The sequence below is a fragment of the Vulpes lagopus genome, chromosome 7 (genome assembly GCF_018345385.1).
Source record: "Vulpes lagopus strain Blue_001 chromosome 7, ASM1834538v1, whole genome shotgun sequence".
NCBI lineage: Eukaryota > Metazoa > Chordata > Mammalia > Carnivora > Canidae > Vulpes > Vulpes lagopus.
Genome location: NC_054830.1, coordinates 55778468 through 55794945, shown reverse-complemented (window position 1 = coordinate 55794945; position 16478 = coordinate 55778468). Strand labels below are relative to the sequence as shown.

At 55.0% G+C, this 16478-nt stretch overlaps 1 protein-coding gene across 5 annotated transcripts in view; it reads right to left on the bottom strand.

The window, feature by feature from the left end:
• Positions 1–6726: 6726 nt before the first annotated feature.
• GATA2 (GATA binding protein 2) overlaps positions 6727–16478 on the bottom strand; it is a 73483-nt gene continuing 63731 nt past the window's right edge. For 4 of the 5 annotated variants that reach the window (XM_041761232.1, XM_041761233.1, XM_041761234.1 and 1 more), the window contains 6 exons: positions 15305–15510; positions 14393–14669; positions 13321–13962; positions 11303–11448; positions 9202–9327; positions 6727–8678 (listed from right to left, as the gene is read on the bottom strand). In XM_041761232.1, the coding sequence (XP_041617166.1) occupies positions 8379–8678; positions 9202–9327; positions 11303–11448; positions 13321–13962; positions 14393–14621 (1443 nt within the window). In that variant the 5' untranslated portion in view covers positions 14622–14669; positions 15305–15510 and the 3' untranslated portion in view covers positions 6727–8378. Of the gene's footprint in view, positions 8679–9201; positions 9328–11302; positions 11449–13320; positions 13963–14392; positions 14670–15304; positions 15511–15816; positions 15954–16478 lie in introns of those variants that run through there. The other variant, XM_041761231.1, reaches the window with a different exon arrangement.

Below are 16478 nucleotides of genomic sequence, written 5' to 3'. Positions count from 1 at the left end.
CCCAAAGAGTTGTGCTATATACATTGTTCTGCAATTTCCCCCCCCCCCAATCCCCTGCAATTTAGCTTTTTTTTTTCTTTCTGGTTTCTGTGAGGTGCACCTGAGTAGGGCTCACTGGGCCAGAGAGCGCACAGAATTCTGATCAACATTCCCAGTAATGGAATGTGCCAGAGTCTGTTTCTACACATCTGCAGCCTCTTCCGTTTCTAAGAGAAGCAGACAGTGGTAATTTGCATGTATGATTTCCATGTCCTCGATCATTTCTGAGGTAGAGTACCTGCTGGAATGTTGGAATGTTTATTTACATTTCTAATAAGAAAGACCTCTTGATGTGTCTTTCACTTGTTTCTCTCTTTTTTGGGGTGGTAGTTGGTCTTTTTATTATTTTTTGTGCTTTCGTATTAGAGGCTTTGCATATTTTTGCCAAATTATACCCTATTCTGCAATAATCATTGTTAAATGTTACTTTAATTGTTAAAGCTATTACACTTTATTACAGAACAGCTGGGAAATGAGAAAAAGGGGGAGAGTGTCTATGACATAGATGTCACTGTTTGCTAACATTTGGTGACTGTTCTCTCCCCTTAGATGTCATCATGTTACGTGTAAATCTCTATTCCGTGACTTGGCTCTAAGGGCATAACCTTCAGGAAGCATTTGAAAGTCTTTCTAGTGGAAGTCCTGTATTTTCCTCTTCTCCCTCCCATGGTAAAATTTTCCTCCTTCTCCCTCTGCCTGTGTCTCAGCTTCTCTCTTTCTCTCTCTCTGTGTGTGACTATCATAAATAAATAAAAAATTTAAAAAAAAAAACACTTAAAAAAAAATAAAATAAAATTTACCATTTTAACCCTTTATAAGTGTACAGTTCAGTAGCATTGAGTACCTTCATACTGTCGTGCAGCCGTCTCCACTGTCCATCTCCAGAGCTCTTTCATCTCCCCAAACTGAAACTCTGTCTCCATGAAACACCAACTCCCCTTTTCCACTCTCCCGGCCCTTGGCAGCCACCCCCCTACTTTCTAATCTCTTAAGAATCTGACTACTACTCTAGGTGCCTCATATAAGTGCAATCACATAGTATTTGTCTTTCTGGGACTGTCTTCTTTCATCTAACACAATGTCCTCAAGATCTGTCCATGTGGTAACATGTATCACAATTTTCCTCCTCTTTAAGACTGAATAATATTACATTGTATGTCTACACTACATTTTGCTTATCCTGCACCTGTCCCTGGACTGTTGGATTGTTTCCACCTCTTGGCTGTTGTGAATAATGCTGCAATAATCGTGGGTGTGCAAATATCTGTTCGAGTTCCTGCTTCCAATTCTTTTGGGTATATACTCTCCTTGTGCCCTTTTGTTGAGCATTTAGGTTGTATCTAGTCTCCTGGGGTTTTTTTTTGTTTTGTTTTTTTGTGGGTTTTTTTTTTTTTTTTTTTTTTTTTTTTTTTTTTTTTTTTTTTATGATAGTCACGAGGGAGAAGCAGGCTCCATGCACCGGGAGCCCGACGTGGGATTCGATCCCGGGTCTCCAGGATCGCGCCCTGGGCCAAAGGCAGGCGCTAAACCGCTGCACCACCCAGGGATCCCGTCTCCTGGTTTTATAAACCATAATGTCCCAAACACCTCAGAGCTTCCTACCAAAAATACTTGGATGATTACTTAACATTTGAGTCTTAGAATTCTCAGAGCTCATTTCAAAAGCACTTTCCCAAATTATCCTTCCACTCCCTCCTTGCTGCAGATCCTTTTACATCTTACATGTTCAACAACTTTCTTTTTAAAAAAAAAAAAAGGTTCTATTTATTTATTCATGAGAGACACACAGAGAGAGGCAGCGACATAGGCAGAGGGAGAAGCAGGCTCCATGCAAGGAGCTGGATGTGGGACTCAATCCCGGAACTCAGGGATCACGCCCTGAGCCAAAAGGAGTTGCTACCTAGGTGTCCCAGTTCAACAGTTTTCTTTTCCCTCTTTGGTTCCTAGAAAGGCTGAACTTAACCTTGAGATTCGTGGTCCCTCTGCCAAGTTATCTGTGGTGGAACCACCCTAGGTGACCCAGGTGGGTTGCAATGTTTGGTTGGTTTCAAGACTAAAGCTTTAATAAATCTTGAATGTGTAATAGGATATGTGTGATGATGTCAAGACTCAAACAGCATCCCCAAGACCCAAGACCCAGGCAGGTATAGGTGTGGGCATGAGGGGCAGATAGAGATGGAGACAGGGCTTCCTGAGTGGAGACCTGCACAAATGGCCCTGAAGACAGAGAGCCCCCTTGGGACCAGAACTTCTGCCTATTTGTAAGTGACTCTCCTGATCTAAAATCATTTGCAGCTCATCTATACTTTTGCAAAACCTCATGCAACCAAAACAAGATTCGTCCGCACATGCGGCTGGTTCCAGATCTGAGTTAGGTGTTCACCCAGTGAGATGCCAGCCAGTTAGTTGTTCCAACTCCACTTGCTTAAATAACCCTCCACCCTTGCTTTGACTCAGGATACCCCCTTTATCATCTGTTATTATTGTGTAAATAATAGGGTCTATTTTGGGCTTACTCAAGTCTGAGCCATTGATCTTATTCTTACAGCAGAACCACAAGGTTTGAGAGATTGTGATCCTAGAATCTTCATATTGGAATGTGTTACATGCATGACTCCCTTTATTTTCCTGAATTTTCTGATTTGTGCTGGTCTTGTTAGTTTTTACAAATAAAGTTTGGAATCATTTTATCCTTTTGCCTAAACCACTCCCACTCCCCACCACGCACACACACAGTGGACTTTTGATCTACTGTCTGGTGCTATAAATTCACATAGGGGGCAGCCCACTCGCCTTAGGAGCAGCCCCATGGGTATTTGACTGCTTCCTTGCCTCTCAGGGGAATTTGTCCATCCTTTTCATCAGGTGGATGACAGACATTCCTCCCAAATCTTATTCCCCTGGGGCAGTGTCCATTCTGTGGCCCCAGGGACTGGGAAGGCTGTTTGCCTTCCCTATTTCTAGTGGTGGTCACCAGGAGGTGAGAGGGACTTTTGGAGAAGGATAGACATGGTCTCTACAAATTATGAAGGGCAGGGGTTTTGGTTTCTTCCAACAGAAAATGGGAATAAGATGCTGGACTTGGAAGCATCCCTGCAGGAAGAAGGGAGGAAAGGGCCTTCAGCTGAGCCAGCCCCACCTGGGTACAAACAGATGGAACAAAGGCCAACCCACCCAGGCACCCTGGCGCCAGGCCCCTGTGGAATCATAAAGGCACCATCTCCTGCTAAGGAGGCCACTTGCAACACTTGGCCTGCCTGCCCTGCCCTGTCCCGCCTGGGAGCTTTGAGGCCACAAAATCGAAACTGTTTACCCGCACAATGACTCTGGGCAGCAGGAATCATTGTTAGGAGCTGATTATTTTATGGCGGAGGGAACAGAAGCTGCAAGGGCAGGAGTGCCTGGGGCTTGAGCTTAGGGCCTCCAAAGCCACATGTGTCCCCGCTCCTGGTGGTCACCCACTCAACACCATTCCTACCACTGCCACCACAGCCTTCCCCAGCTCTGGCTGCTGCATTTGTCAGAAACAACCCCTTCCCTCCAAGAGTTTCCTGGCAGCCAGAGAGAGCTGATTCATCAGGGCAAGATGTGTGTGTTTCATCCCCACCCCAGAATGCCACCAACCAACAGCATCAACAAACACATGTGGGATAAGTGAATGAACCTATCCAACAGACATCTGGGAAGCACCTACCTCAGGCTCGTTAGAGGAGATGGAGACACAAAAGTGACAAACAGACACAGTCCCTGGCCTCTAGGACCTTGCAGGCAGAGGGGACCCACTCATCTATTTGTTTCTTGCTGGCTGCTTCGGACACCTTCAACAGTGTCTGCCACTGGAAGCTCCAAAAATATTGGTTGACAGTAAGAAGGAACTAAGACCAGGGCAGTAATGAGAAACAGGGGGCAAGGGGCCTCTTTCCATGGTTCTTCAGGGCTCTGCATTCTAGCCTTCGGGTCCAGAACCACATTGCTGCTCTGGGATCTAGATTCTCGGCCCTGGGCTCCACATCCTTGGTACTAGGTCCTGGATTCTGAGCCTCAAGCTCTGGGCTATGGATTTGAGAGTCCATGCTCAGGGCTCTGGGTTCTGGGCTCCATGTTCTGAGATCTGAATTCTGAGGTCCAGATTCTGGGCCCCAGTTGGATAGGAGTTCTGGATTCTGAGCTCCAAGCTCTAAGTTCTGGATTTGGGGGACAGGCTCTGTGCTCTGTGTTTTGGGTCTGGTTCCTGAGTACTGGGGTATCGGTTGTGGACTCAAAGCTCTGGACTCCAGGTTCTGTCTCTGAGCTCTGGATTTGGGGCCAGCGAATAGGATGATTTGCCAGAGGCCAGGTAGAGTCATTAATGTGTTTACTGCATAGAAGATAAGCTCCTCAAGGATAGGAATTCTTGTTTGTTACATGCAGTGGTGTAGCCCCCATACCTAGAAGAGTGCCTGGTGTGTAGGAGGTGTTCAACAGGCATACATACCTGCACACTTGAGTACGTGATCATATAGACACACAATCCTGCAGTCAAGAGCCAGGGCATGGGAGGGCAGGATCTTTCCCGCCCTCACTGTAACTGTAGCTGATGGAGGGGTGGCCAAAATGCCATGAGCTGGGGAAGGGCTGAGAGGGGCAGTCAAGTGCCCAGCCAGCTATGCACTGGGGTGGTTCTGCCTTTCTAGCTTTCTAATCTATAGGAAAAGGAGGTGGGTTAAGGTGGTGGCACCACAAGAGCAAAGGGCTCCTATGTCAGAGTCCCAGGGATGCTTCTGCTGCTCTACCCTGATGGGCTGGGGTATCTGGGATTTCTCAGCAGGCATCATGTGGCCTCCACAGGACCATTGCTTCTCTGGGCCTAACAAGCACCCGGCCAGCACCAGCAGCCTGGGATGGGAAGGATGAAAGGAGGAGCCTTCTGGAACATGTGGACATCAGGGCTGCCAAGGAGCAAGGAAGTTGAACTTCAGAAATCCTAATTGTCATGGACTCAGGGTACCAGAAATGGTGATTAGGGCTAAAAGAAGTCATCCATCAGGGACATATGAATAGAATGACTTGTAATTAGAGACAGTGGCATCGTGGGAGATGACATCATTCAAACACATGATCAGAGAGGTAGTGGCTGTACACTGAGGAACAGGAGGTCTTGGTGATCAGCATTGATTTGATATATCATTCGTCATTGATCATGAACATGGGGGACTGAAGAAGTGAGCAACAGGAGTGTTAGTGAAGGATACTGGTGCCCGTATCCTTAATGACTGAGCATAGAGGAGACAAGTGATCATATTCAATGGCTGGAGACACCCAGAGATCGTGCAGATGAGTGATCTAATGGGGACCAAAGGCAGCAATGCTTAGAGACTTTAGTGACAGAGACACAGGTGGCCAAGGGCTACTGATGACCAGGGGGCTGGTAGTCAGTGCCCCCCGCAATCAGGATATAAGGGACACTGGTCATCAGGGACTTGGAAGATGAGACTCTACAATCCCTATGCTGGACACTAGAAGCCAGGTGATTAGCACTGAGGAGCCAGGGATGTCAGTCACCAGGGCCACTGGTGATTGCACTGACAGAAAATTTAGTGGAAAGAGGAGCCCATGATCAGAGACATTGGTCATTAGGCATATTGTTGGTTAGAGATGTTGGTGACTAGAGAAAGTGACCAAAGTCACTGTTAAGGAGACACTGGTTGGAGAGACATATGAGTGATCAGATCTATCAATGATTAGAAAACCATTGATTAGTGACATTGGTGATCATGCTTCTTGATGAACTAGGATATCAATGACTGGGTGCGTTGAAGACTAGAGCATCAGGAATCAAGAACATGAGTGCCAGGGGTCACAAATCTGGTGAATAGAAATACTGAAGAAACACAATGGTCGTCAGAGATGTTGGCACCAGACACACGGAATATTAAACATGAATAGAGGTGCTGATCAGCAATATTGGTGGTAGGTGATACTCATGACCAGGTGTATTACTAGTAAGCCAAGACAGTCACTGAAGCACTGGTGATCACACTTCATGGCTGTCGGTGACCAGACATGTCACTGATCAGAGGCATCGATAAAATATTGGTGATTGAGTGTTTGTGATCAGTTGTTAGTAATCAGAGGTCTATCTATGGTCACAGGCTCTGGTGATCAGACCTATCACTAATGAAGAGTATCAGTCATGGTAGCCATCTCCAATGACCAGCTTCGTTGACAGAAGATGACAGCAATTAGTGATATCAGTGATCAAAAACATTGGTGATCACATCTGTCAATGAACAGGAATATTGATGACCAGGTAGCTCAGAAACAGGAAATGATCAGCACCTGGGAGGAAATGGATGGAGTAGGGGGCAGGGGCGGCTCTTGTTCCACAAGAGCATTTGGGTTCCACAAATGCCCCAGGAAAAGGTCAGTGTGTAGACCAAAGGCTGGAGAAACCATGGCCTCCTCGTGCTTCCCCAGTAGCCACCTATCCACCAGGAGCCCCAGTGGGGTGACAATGAGGGAATTCAGATGGGAGCAATGCAGGGGGGATCAGGATCTCCCACCCCAGCCAGACGGCCCCATCCCCTATTCCAGGAGCCCTTCTCTCTAAATCACTGGACCCGGGAGGACCCATTAGTCTGACTGCCAATCTCCACACCCAGGACTCAGCAGCCCGGGAGCCCACAAGACCGGCCAGAGGCATTCACAAAAAGTATTTTATTATTCTTAACAGTATTCACTTTAAAGGAATAGGAGGATAGCATACAATTTTTTACAGACAATATATAAATGTTGTACATAATTAGCAATAACTTAGTTCACTAATCCAAAATAAAACAAGCCAAATAAAACATAAAAACAGAAAATACTGCTGATTCTTTATCTTATGCGGATACTAGTACAAAATAAGTTACTTCTGGCTGCGGTGCCCCCCACCCCCGCAGCGATCGCCGGCCCATATTGCACTTGGTCGACTACATCGGCTCGGCTCGGCAGGATCCTCCTCCGGGCCAGGCCCTTGCCGGCCGCCGCACCCACCTCCTCCGCATACAGAATCTAAGCTCGGACACAGTTATGTACAGCTGTACCTTGGGAAGGATCCAGACAGCCACAGCGAAGCAGAGCAGAACCCAGGCGTCTCCAGGGACCCCAGCAGGGTCGTGGCCTCTCCCTGGACCCACCCCCAACCCCTGCCTCGCCACCTGCCAGACCAGCCCCTGGAAGCCAAGAGCAGCCTCCCCAGGGCCGGGCTCCCCATCCTAGGGCTGTGGGATCCAAGTACTTTTCCAAAAATAATTGCGAAGCTACAGTCTTGGTTTGTAGGTTTTATTCCTTTCCATAGCGAGGGCTTCCGTGGCAACGTACAATTGACTGGACCCAAAATGAGTTTAAAAATAAAACAACTAACTCCTCAGCGAGTTAAGCTTATGCAGTCTTTTTATATAGATATATTTTTTTTTCTTTTGTCTCAGAGTGGGAGGGGAAGGGGTTGAGGGGTTAGCAGAAAAGGGATGTATGTACAGGGGTCCACCTGGCAAAGGAGTCAGGCTGTGGCTCAGGCTTATTAAGGGTACACGGGTCACACCAGCTTCGGCCTCAGAGCCAGGGGAGAGATCTGGGAGACATTTCCCCTCTCAAGAAAATGTTTCCTTCCTGTGACCCAGCCCTGGCCTGGGAATCTGCGCAGGACCGCCCATGATTGTCTCTGCCCTACTGGGCCTGGCCGCCAGGGCACGCACCGCGCCGCCTCCCCAGGCTGGTGGCCTGCCTGCACTGGCTCAGCCCAACCTGGGCTTCAGCTGCTTCAGGAGAGGAAGCCAGGGGAGAAGATGCAGGCCACCCCTGCAGCCCCTCGCACACCTACCCCCAGGGCCCTAGCAAGCAGATGGGCCAGGCGGCCCTTGGAGCAAAAGAAAACCCAGAGAACTCAGGGGGCAGCTCAGACCTCTGTCTCCCAGTCCTTGTTAGAAAAGAGAGCAAAATAAATTATTTTGGCCTACTCCCTTCTCCTTCTAAAAACAGCTTTCTTCGTCTGTCCCCCTACCCCCCACCCCTTCTCTTCATAAAGTTGTCCGTTCTGTTCTCTGAACAATCCATGATGGAAACCCCACCTGGGCAGTGAGCCGGGCCAAGGCTGCCTCCTAGCCTGGGTGAGGATCTTCACAGTGACCGCTGAGGGCCAAGGGGAACGCCCACAGGAGAGGCAGCGTGGGGCTCCGGCTGGGCTGGCAGGAGTGGCATCAGTCTTCGGGGAAGGGCAGACCGCTAAGGGTGTAGCCCACCCTGCCTAGGGGTGCCCAGCCTTGCATTGCTGGCCACCCTTCTCGGCATCTCTCCATCCGATTGCCGGGGGCCTGGCCCTAGCCCATGGCGGTCACCATGCTGGATGGGTGGGGGTGGCCAAAGGAGAGGCTGGAGGAGGGGTGGATGGGCGTTGGGGTGGGCAAGATGTGTCCCGAGTGGCTGAAGGGTGGGAGGTGGCCCACGGGCGCCATGTGTCCAGCCAGGGCAGCAGCGCTGAAGGGGGAGGCCTTCTCCTGCATACACTTGGACAGCTCCTCAAAGCACTCTGCACCTTTCTTGTTCTTCTTGGACTTGGTGGACATCTTCCGATTCCTAGTCTGGATCCCTTCCTTCTTCATGGTCAGTGGCCTGTTGACCTGGGGGCAACCACAAAACCTTCAGGAGATCCAGTTCCCTTCCCAGAACAAGACCCCCACCCCCAGCTTCCACATGGGGGCAAAGGCAGGTCTGGGCAGGGATCCCACCTGCAAATGCCCTCGGCCCATCATGGTCTTCCCTGCCAGGGCAGCGTGCTACGCTTTCCAGAAAAGGGCTTTTCACTGTGTGGGACCTGCAGGGCACTGAGCCCACTAAGTGCCAGTACCGCCCCCACATCAACACAACCAAACTGTATGCCTGTCTTTTGTGTTTAAAGAGGCACCACTTCCCTGGACCTGCAGCACACACACTCCCTCCCCCCCGCTTTGGGGGACACACCTCTAGCCAGCTTGCCCCCTCTTATGGGAAGCCCTTCTGGCACTGGGAGCTTGCCCAGCCCAGCGGCAGCCGCCTCCCAAGCCAAGCCACGCTGGAGATTGTGGCTGGGGCCCCTCGCCTGGCAGCACAAAGAGGAGCGGTCCCCCGGGAGGGGCGGGGCGGGCAGGGGCGGGGCAGACTCACATTGTGAAGCTTGTAGTAGAGGCCACAGGCGTTGCAGACAGGGTCCCCGTTGGCGTTTCGGCGCCATAAGGTGGTGGTTGTCGTCTGACAATTTGCACAACAGGTGCCGGCTCTCCTGGCGGCGGACTGGGAGGGGAGAGGCGGCGTCAGCAGGCTGGGCTCCCACGCCCCACCTCGACCTCCCTTCCCGACCCTCGCCCCACCCCATCCCTGCCAACTTAGCCCAGGAGTGGGAAATCTCACAAGGGAATCCAGGCATCTCCGAAGCCGTGGAATTTTAGAATTTGAGACCGAAACCAGTGCAGAACTTAAAATAAAGAACACTTAGAAGCCTGATCTCAGTATCAACCGGGTTGCAAAACTAAAAGGACAAATCAGCTACTTCCCCCAACCATCAAACAAACTTCACAGACAGGTAAACTGAGGCCCTGAGGAGGTTGGCTCCATCCCCGTGGAGCCCCTGGGTCTGGCGCTGCATTCCCACATGCCTCCTTTCAAATTCCACAACCCTGGGCGTGATGGCACCACAGAGGCCGGTGCAGGGGAACCTTGTACCTGCCCAGGGTGGGGACGTCAACTGTTTAGGGAGTCTAGAGCTGCTCCATCCCGTATGTAGCCACTAGCCACATGGGAGCTATTTGAATTCAACTGAACTACAATTTAGTAAAATGAGAAATTCAATTCCTTCTATGGCATTAGCTACATTTCAAGGAATCAACAGTCACAACCACAGTGGACAGTGCAGAGCCAGAACATTCCCATCACCACAATGCTGGTCCATCAGGCACACTGTACCCCAAACCACAGAGTGCTAGCGGCCCCATAGCCCCTCAGGGAATACAGGCCAGAGGGGGACTGGAAATGAGTGTCTGGTTTCTGGAGAAGGGACCTGAAGTCTCCTGACAAAGGAAAGTAAGAGAGTCTTGACCGAGAGAAAGCAGATGCCCTCTTGCGGGCCCACAAGCACCAGCCCCACGGTGACAGAACTCATCTGTCACCCCCCCCCCGCCCCCCCCCCCGCCCCGTCCCCCTCCCAGGCCACCACCACCACCACTACTACCACCACCACCACCACCACCACCACCCCACCAGCTCCCAAAGAGCAGCAGGCAGCAGGACGGCTGGGGGAAGGAGACCATCAGAGGCTGGGCCGGCCTGGGCCGGAGCTCCTAGCACCAGGCACAGAGCACAGGAGCGCCGCTGGAGGGACCTGCCTGACTGCTGCCTGGTGGGGGCAGGGGGGCAGGGAGGTGAGGGTGAGTAAGCAGCCTGGAGCTGGAATTCTGACTCAAGGGCCAACGTGGTATCCTCTACCCCTACCCCCACCTGGGCCCTCACCCCACCTCGCTCACTCGGGTGGAGGGGGAGGGGGCCCCCAAAGTGGCAAGCGATTTAAGCCTCGTAAATCACTTCGCCTTGAAAAAAATTATATTTATTATTCTTAGCATTTTACGCATTATTTGCAGAGCGGAGGGTATTAGAAATTTCAAAACAGCCCAGCGAGAGGCAGGATTGAGCCGAGGAGAGGCTCTAAAACTCGCGGAGTCCGGAAACAGATACGCGAAGTTTCCTTATCTTCAGGCTGCAGATGTCCGGATAGGAAACTCCGGCAGGAGATCCGAAAGGGCATTTTTTTTAAATCACTCAAATGAAAATACACAGTATAGGTGACTCCATGGAAAAATAATAAAGGGCAGGTTTTTTTGGTGGTTGGTGTGAGTGTGTGTTTTATTTAAATAAGCGCGAGGAGATTGTGTGCCGGGCTACAAGGAAACTTACTTCATGGCCCTATTTTTAAAAAGAGTTAGCCAGAGGCCAGGGCACAGGAGCTGGGCCCTGGACACTCAGTGTGGGGGATCCCTAAGCTCGGTGGGGTGAGGTTACCTGGTGGGCTGCAGACCGGGAGACCGGCCCGGCCGAAAAAATCTGGCCTAAAAGAAAGGCGACTCCAAGTGATTTTAATGATAAAAGGATCTGAGGCAAAGCAGCTGCATTGGAAGGGTTGGGTGATGTTACTTTTATTTTTTAAATACGTCTCGGCTCAGCCCAGGTTGGGCCCCCCACCCACCCACCCACCCAGCCACCTGCTGCCCGTGCCTACCAGTCTCCGCTTGGGCTTGATGAGTGGCCGGTTCTGGCCGTTCATCTTGTGGTAGAGCCCGCAGGCGTTGCACAGGTAGTGCCCAGTGCCGTCTCGCCGCCAGAGAGGGGTGGCCGTGGCCCCACAGTTGACACACTCCCGGCCTTCTGCAGGGGGGACAGGGAGATACAGCAGGCCAGCTTAACGGACAGGGTCAGGGGAGAGAGTCGGGGGCGGAGGCGCCCGGAAGGCAGCGGGCTGCCCCGGGGTGACTTTGAGCTCCGACTCTGGGCAGGAAGGTTCCCCTTCCTTGGAACTCGGAGGAGGTTCCCCTGCAGGACAGGAGTTCGGAAAGTAGCCTTAAGGCTGAAGCTCCCTGTTTAAAACCCTCTCTGGCCACTGACCCAGCTCTTCATTAAAGAATAACACTGAAAAAAAAATTAAAAATAAAATAAAATAAAATAAAATAAAATAAAATAAAAACTCTCTCTGGAAGGAAGGGAAACGGGGCAGAAGGAGGAGAGGGGCCAGGGCCCCAGGGATTCTCCGCGCTACAAAGAACGGGTATTTACAGCAAACCTCGCCGGCGGCAGGGCGGTGACGGGAGTCGCCCGCTCCACCGGGCTGGGCCTGGGAGGGTCCTGGCTCACTTTCTAGGTCTTCCTCTCCTCTTCTCTCTCCCTTTGCCCCAGCTGCGTCTGCCACCTCAGGATCCTCTGCCCGCAGCTCCCACCCCGCTTCTGTTCTCCAAGCAGGGGGGATTTCCTTCTTTCTCCCCAGCTTCCCCCTTTTCCGCTGAGGCCCTAGAATTCAGGTCCCCGACTCGGATCGAGGGTGGCATTCTTTAAAATAAAATCAACCATAAGCCCTTTCGTTTTTAAGCCCAGTAGACTAAGTAAGTGACCTTGGTCTTCTGTCGATGGATGGCGGGCTGTTTGGTTTTGGTTTTTGTTTTTTGTTGTTGTTACTCAAAAGACCATCTGGAATTCAAATAGAATGTGTAAAACAAACTTGGGAGAAGGGGCTAATTAAAGGCAAGGTAGCCAGCCTGAGCAGAACAGGCCCCCCTCCCCAGGCGGGGCTGGGGTGGGTGCCCGAGGTGGCGGCAGCAATCAGGCAGGGTAGCCAGATGCCCTGCATCACGTAGCCCGGGAAAATGTTTCCCCATTTACTTTCAACTAAATTGTCGATGTACAGGGGCAAGGAAAGGTTCCTGAACTCAGGAGTAAAAGTTTAAAAAAATCTTCCTCTTCCTTGGTTGAAGGGATCGGGAGGTAAGCATTGACAGTGAAAGCCCGGCACTAGCCCTGGTTTCAGCTCTCTGGCCAGATTCTTAGACAAACCAGCTTGGCCCCAGCCCTCTCCTCCGGCAAAGGGGCAGAGGCACTTAGAGCTTCATCCCCTCACTCCTGCCTTCAGGCAGGGAGAATGAAGGACACGCCAGGGGGCAGGGAGCAGGAAAAAGCCCTGGGAATGTTGCTTTGGGGGAAATCTCCCAAGGAGATTGGGAAACATCGAAATCCCAAGATTGGACTGATTGAGTCGGAGAACCAGATTCCTTGAGGGTCTGGAGCACCTACGAGTGCACCCACAGCATGCACGCACACTCACAAACACACGTACACACAGCCTCACTGCTGTCACTCGAGTCTCGAATTCTCTCACACACTAAGTCAAGAGGCTGCTCACATTTTCACTTAAGATTAAGGGGAAGGGAAGGGGGAATTCCCGTTCTGTGTTCAGTCTGGCAGTGGCCAACCTTAGAAGGGAGGGTGAGGAGGGGGGAAGGGAAACGAACTTTGGGGACCCTTGGGAACAGTTAAGAAAAGAACAAAAGTTTTAGGGCTCCTCCTCCCCCATGCTGGAGTCTCAAAAATCTGTTGGAAGTTGTTGGAGGGGATCATCGCTCATCCCCAGATCTGGAAGGATGACATTGCCCCATCTCCCCTATCACAGCCCTCCCCACCTCCCCCACCCTACATCCCGCCAAAAGCACAAACCAACCCCACTTCCACTAAGTCACTGGCACCTGCTGTTACCTGAGCAGGAGCGTGCCTTGCTGCGCTGCTTAGGGGTGAAGCTGGAGGCAGGGCCACCCAGGAAGCCTCCGGGGTGGAAGAGTCCGCTGCTGTAGTCGTGGGCAGCGGCCGGCACATAGGATGGGTAGGTGGGGATGGGGTGGTGTGTAGCAGGCTGGGTGCCCATGGCAGCCAGGCCTGGGCGCAGGGGACTGCCGCTTTCCATCTTCATGCTATCGGTCAGTGACACCTGGTACTTGACGCCATCCTTGTCCTCCCCCCGGGGTGCGCTACCCCCTGCGGAAGAGGAGGCTGGAGAGGCAGCCCCCGTGGTGCTGGGGTCCGGAGACACTTCCTTGGGTGGAGTGGGTGGGAATCCGAAGAGGTGGGAGCCAGAGTGGGCTGCAGTGGGAGTGAGGGAGGCCACAGAGCTCCCGCTGCCTCCCCCACTCCCGCCCCCTGCCCCTGGGTACACGGAGAGGGGGCCGCCGGGGCCTCCAGCAGCTGAGGGGTGGAGTGGCGTCTTGGAAAAGGGGCTCACGGTCCAGGGGTTGTGGTGGTGTGCTGCTGCGGCTGAGAGGGCAGCTTTACCCCCGTCAAGCCAGGGCAACCCTGGACTATGCAACAAGTGTGGGCGGCACATCTGGCCTCCAGTCAGGCGTGCTGCAGGAGGAAGGAGAGGGGTCAGGATGGGCAGAGGCTGAGCCCGGCCAGGACTCAGATACACAACACCGCAACTCACAAGACAACCAGCAGTAACCTTCTTCCCAAAGAAAACCAGAAACATAACACGCCAACCGGCAATAATCAAGAATGTCAGTCCGGAGCTGAAGGACAAGTGGCACAGAAGGAACCCACTGGACCACCAAGGCCTGGAGGGAACCCCCACAGGCCAGCAGCTAATGGGCAGAAACCCCCTGGTGCCCAAGCCCTCCCCAAGAGGCTGCTGCCCCCACCTTTCCCGCCCCAATTTTTCAGCTGCTCCAATTCCTGCGGATCTCACATCCGGGAAGCAGGCGGTCGGGGCCTCCTCCCCTCCCGCGCCGGGCGCGCGGCGCCGGGCTTCCCAGTCACCCACCGGCCCTGGGCTCACCGTGCGCGGGGCTGTAGGAGACGCGCGCCCGCGCGTGGGCTGGGTTGGCGTAATAGGGGTTGCCCTGCGAGTCTAGGTGGTTGAAGAAGACGTCCACCTCGTCGGGAGGCAGCAGCTGCGCGGGCTCCATGTAGTTGTGCGCCAGGCCCGGATGGTGCGAGTCGGGGTGCTGCGCGTTCAGCACGGCGGGGTGCGCCATCCAGCGCGGCTGCTCCGGCGCCACCTCCATGGCCGGCGGTGGGGGCTCGGGAGCTGGGCCGAGGCGGTGGCCGCGTCCCTGCGCGACGGAAGGGGGCGTGAGGGGCGCCGCCTCGGCCTGACATCCCCTGAGGTCCCGCCACGCGGAGTCCCGGGCGCAGCCGAGGGGCAGTCCCGGGTGGGAGGAAAGCTCAGAGCTCAAAACGAAAGGAAGGCGGAGGAGCGGGTTCAGCCGCGCACACTCGCAGGGTGACCCCGGCCCCAGGGCCGCACACTCGTGCGCGCCGCGTGACACTGGGGACAAGCCCCGACAGCAGCCACCCCAACAAGCACACAGTCTCCCTCCAGGTCAGGCGCTCACACGGACTCCCTTCCCTCCCGGGACACGAACGCAAACAGGCTAAAGTCAGAGTGAGCCGCCTGGGCACCCACTGGGGCGCACGGTCCCGGCGACACTCACGTACCTACACTTGGCGCCGGAGACGCCCCGACTAGGCGCCCCCCGCCCCCCACACGCACTCGCTGCCCCGGCGGCTGGGAGCCCGCCCCCGAGCGCACTCCCAGGCGGCGCACCGGGGCCTCCCCGAGGCACATCAAAGCAGTGACTCGCAGCCGGGCCCCGCGGCCTTGAGCCCCGGAAGAGACCTCCCGGAGCTCGGCGCGCCCCCGGCCCCCGGCCCCCGGCCCCGGCCCGCCCTCGCACCCCAAACTTACACACGCAGCGCCGCAGGGAGGGGACTGCGGCCTCGGGGGCGGGGATCGGCACCGGTCGGAGCCCCAGGAGCGGCGGGCTCAGGACTGCGCTTCAGGCCGCTGGGCTCACGGGGTTCGAGCGGGGGACAGCGCGCGCCTCGGCCTCGGGCCCGCCCGGCTCCGGCCCCTCGGCATCCTCCGGCCGCCCTGGCGCCAGCTCGCGACTCCTGCACAGACATGAAGCGGGGGCCGTGCACGCCTAAGAAGCCCGCGCCAGCCAATCAGCGCCGCGCGCCGCCCAGCCTCCGCCCCCCATTGGCTGCGCCCGCAACTCGGGCCGCCGGACTCCCGGACTGACCCGCGGGCCGGCCCCCTCCGCCCGCAGGCCCCCTCCCAGCGCCCTCCCGGCGGCCCCTGCTGCCAGCGCGCCCCCGCCCCCGCCGGGACCCTCACCCCGCTGGCCGACGGCTGCGCCCCCCACGCGAACGCTCCTGGGTCCCCCCAACCTCAGGGCCCTGGTCCCAGTAACTAACCTCCAACGGGGGACCCCTCCCCGGGAGCACGGGTGGCGCACCCTCTGGCGTCTGAGTGTCCTCTCCCCGGGACCCCAGCTAGTCCACTCTCGGATGCCACCTCCTCCAGCACTGAAGCAGCCGGCGGGAGTCCCAACTACCTACCCGACCCTGCCCTCCCCCGCCTCGGGCGCTGGCTGGGCAGGGGACCGTTGGGGGGCAGCTGAGGGACAGCAGGAGCGAGGAGGGGGAGGAACTATGCCGCGGGAGCGGGCTTCTGGGTCCCGGACAACAGGCCCGCAGGACCGTGCTTGACCGGGTGGAGGTGGCCTGGCCGGCGGCCCCGGGGAGGGGGAGGGGGCGTCCCCTTCCCGGGCGTGGCCTTCGCAGACCAGCGGGCCGAACTGCCTGGGGCGAGGCCGCGGAGACCCGGACTGGCGCCGGCGCCGGCTCGAAGGAGACGCCTCCGGGCAGGAGGAGGCATTTCTCCCCCACCCCGGGGGTCCCCAGGGCGGCCCCTGGGGAGAGGGAGGCGGCAGGCAGAGCTCCTTCCCCTAAGTCACCTGGAACTGCTGCCACACACCTCCGGCGCAGAGACCAGCTCTGCGGGGGCAGCGGGCCCGAGCACTAACCGCCTTGCTCTCTCCCGTCGTGCAGACGGAGGACACCGAGGCTCCAAGGGA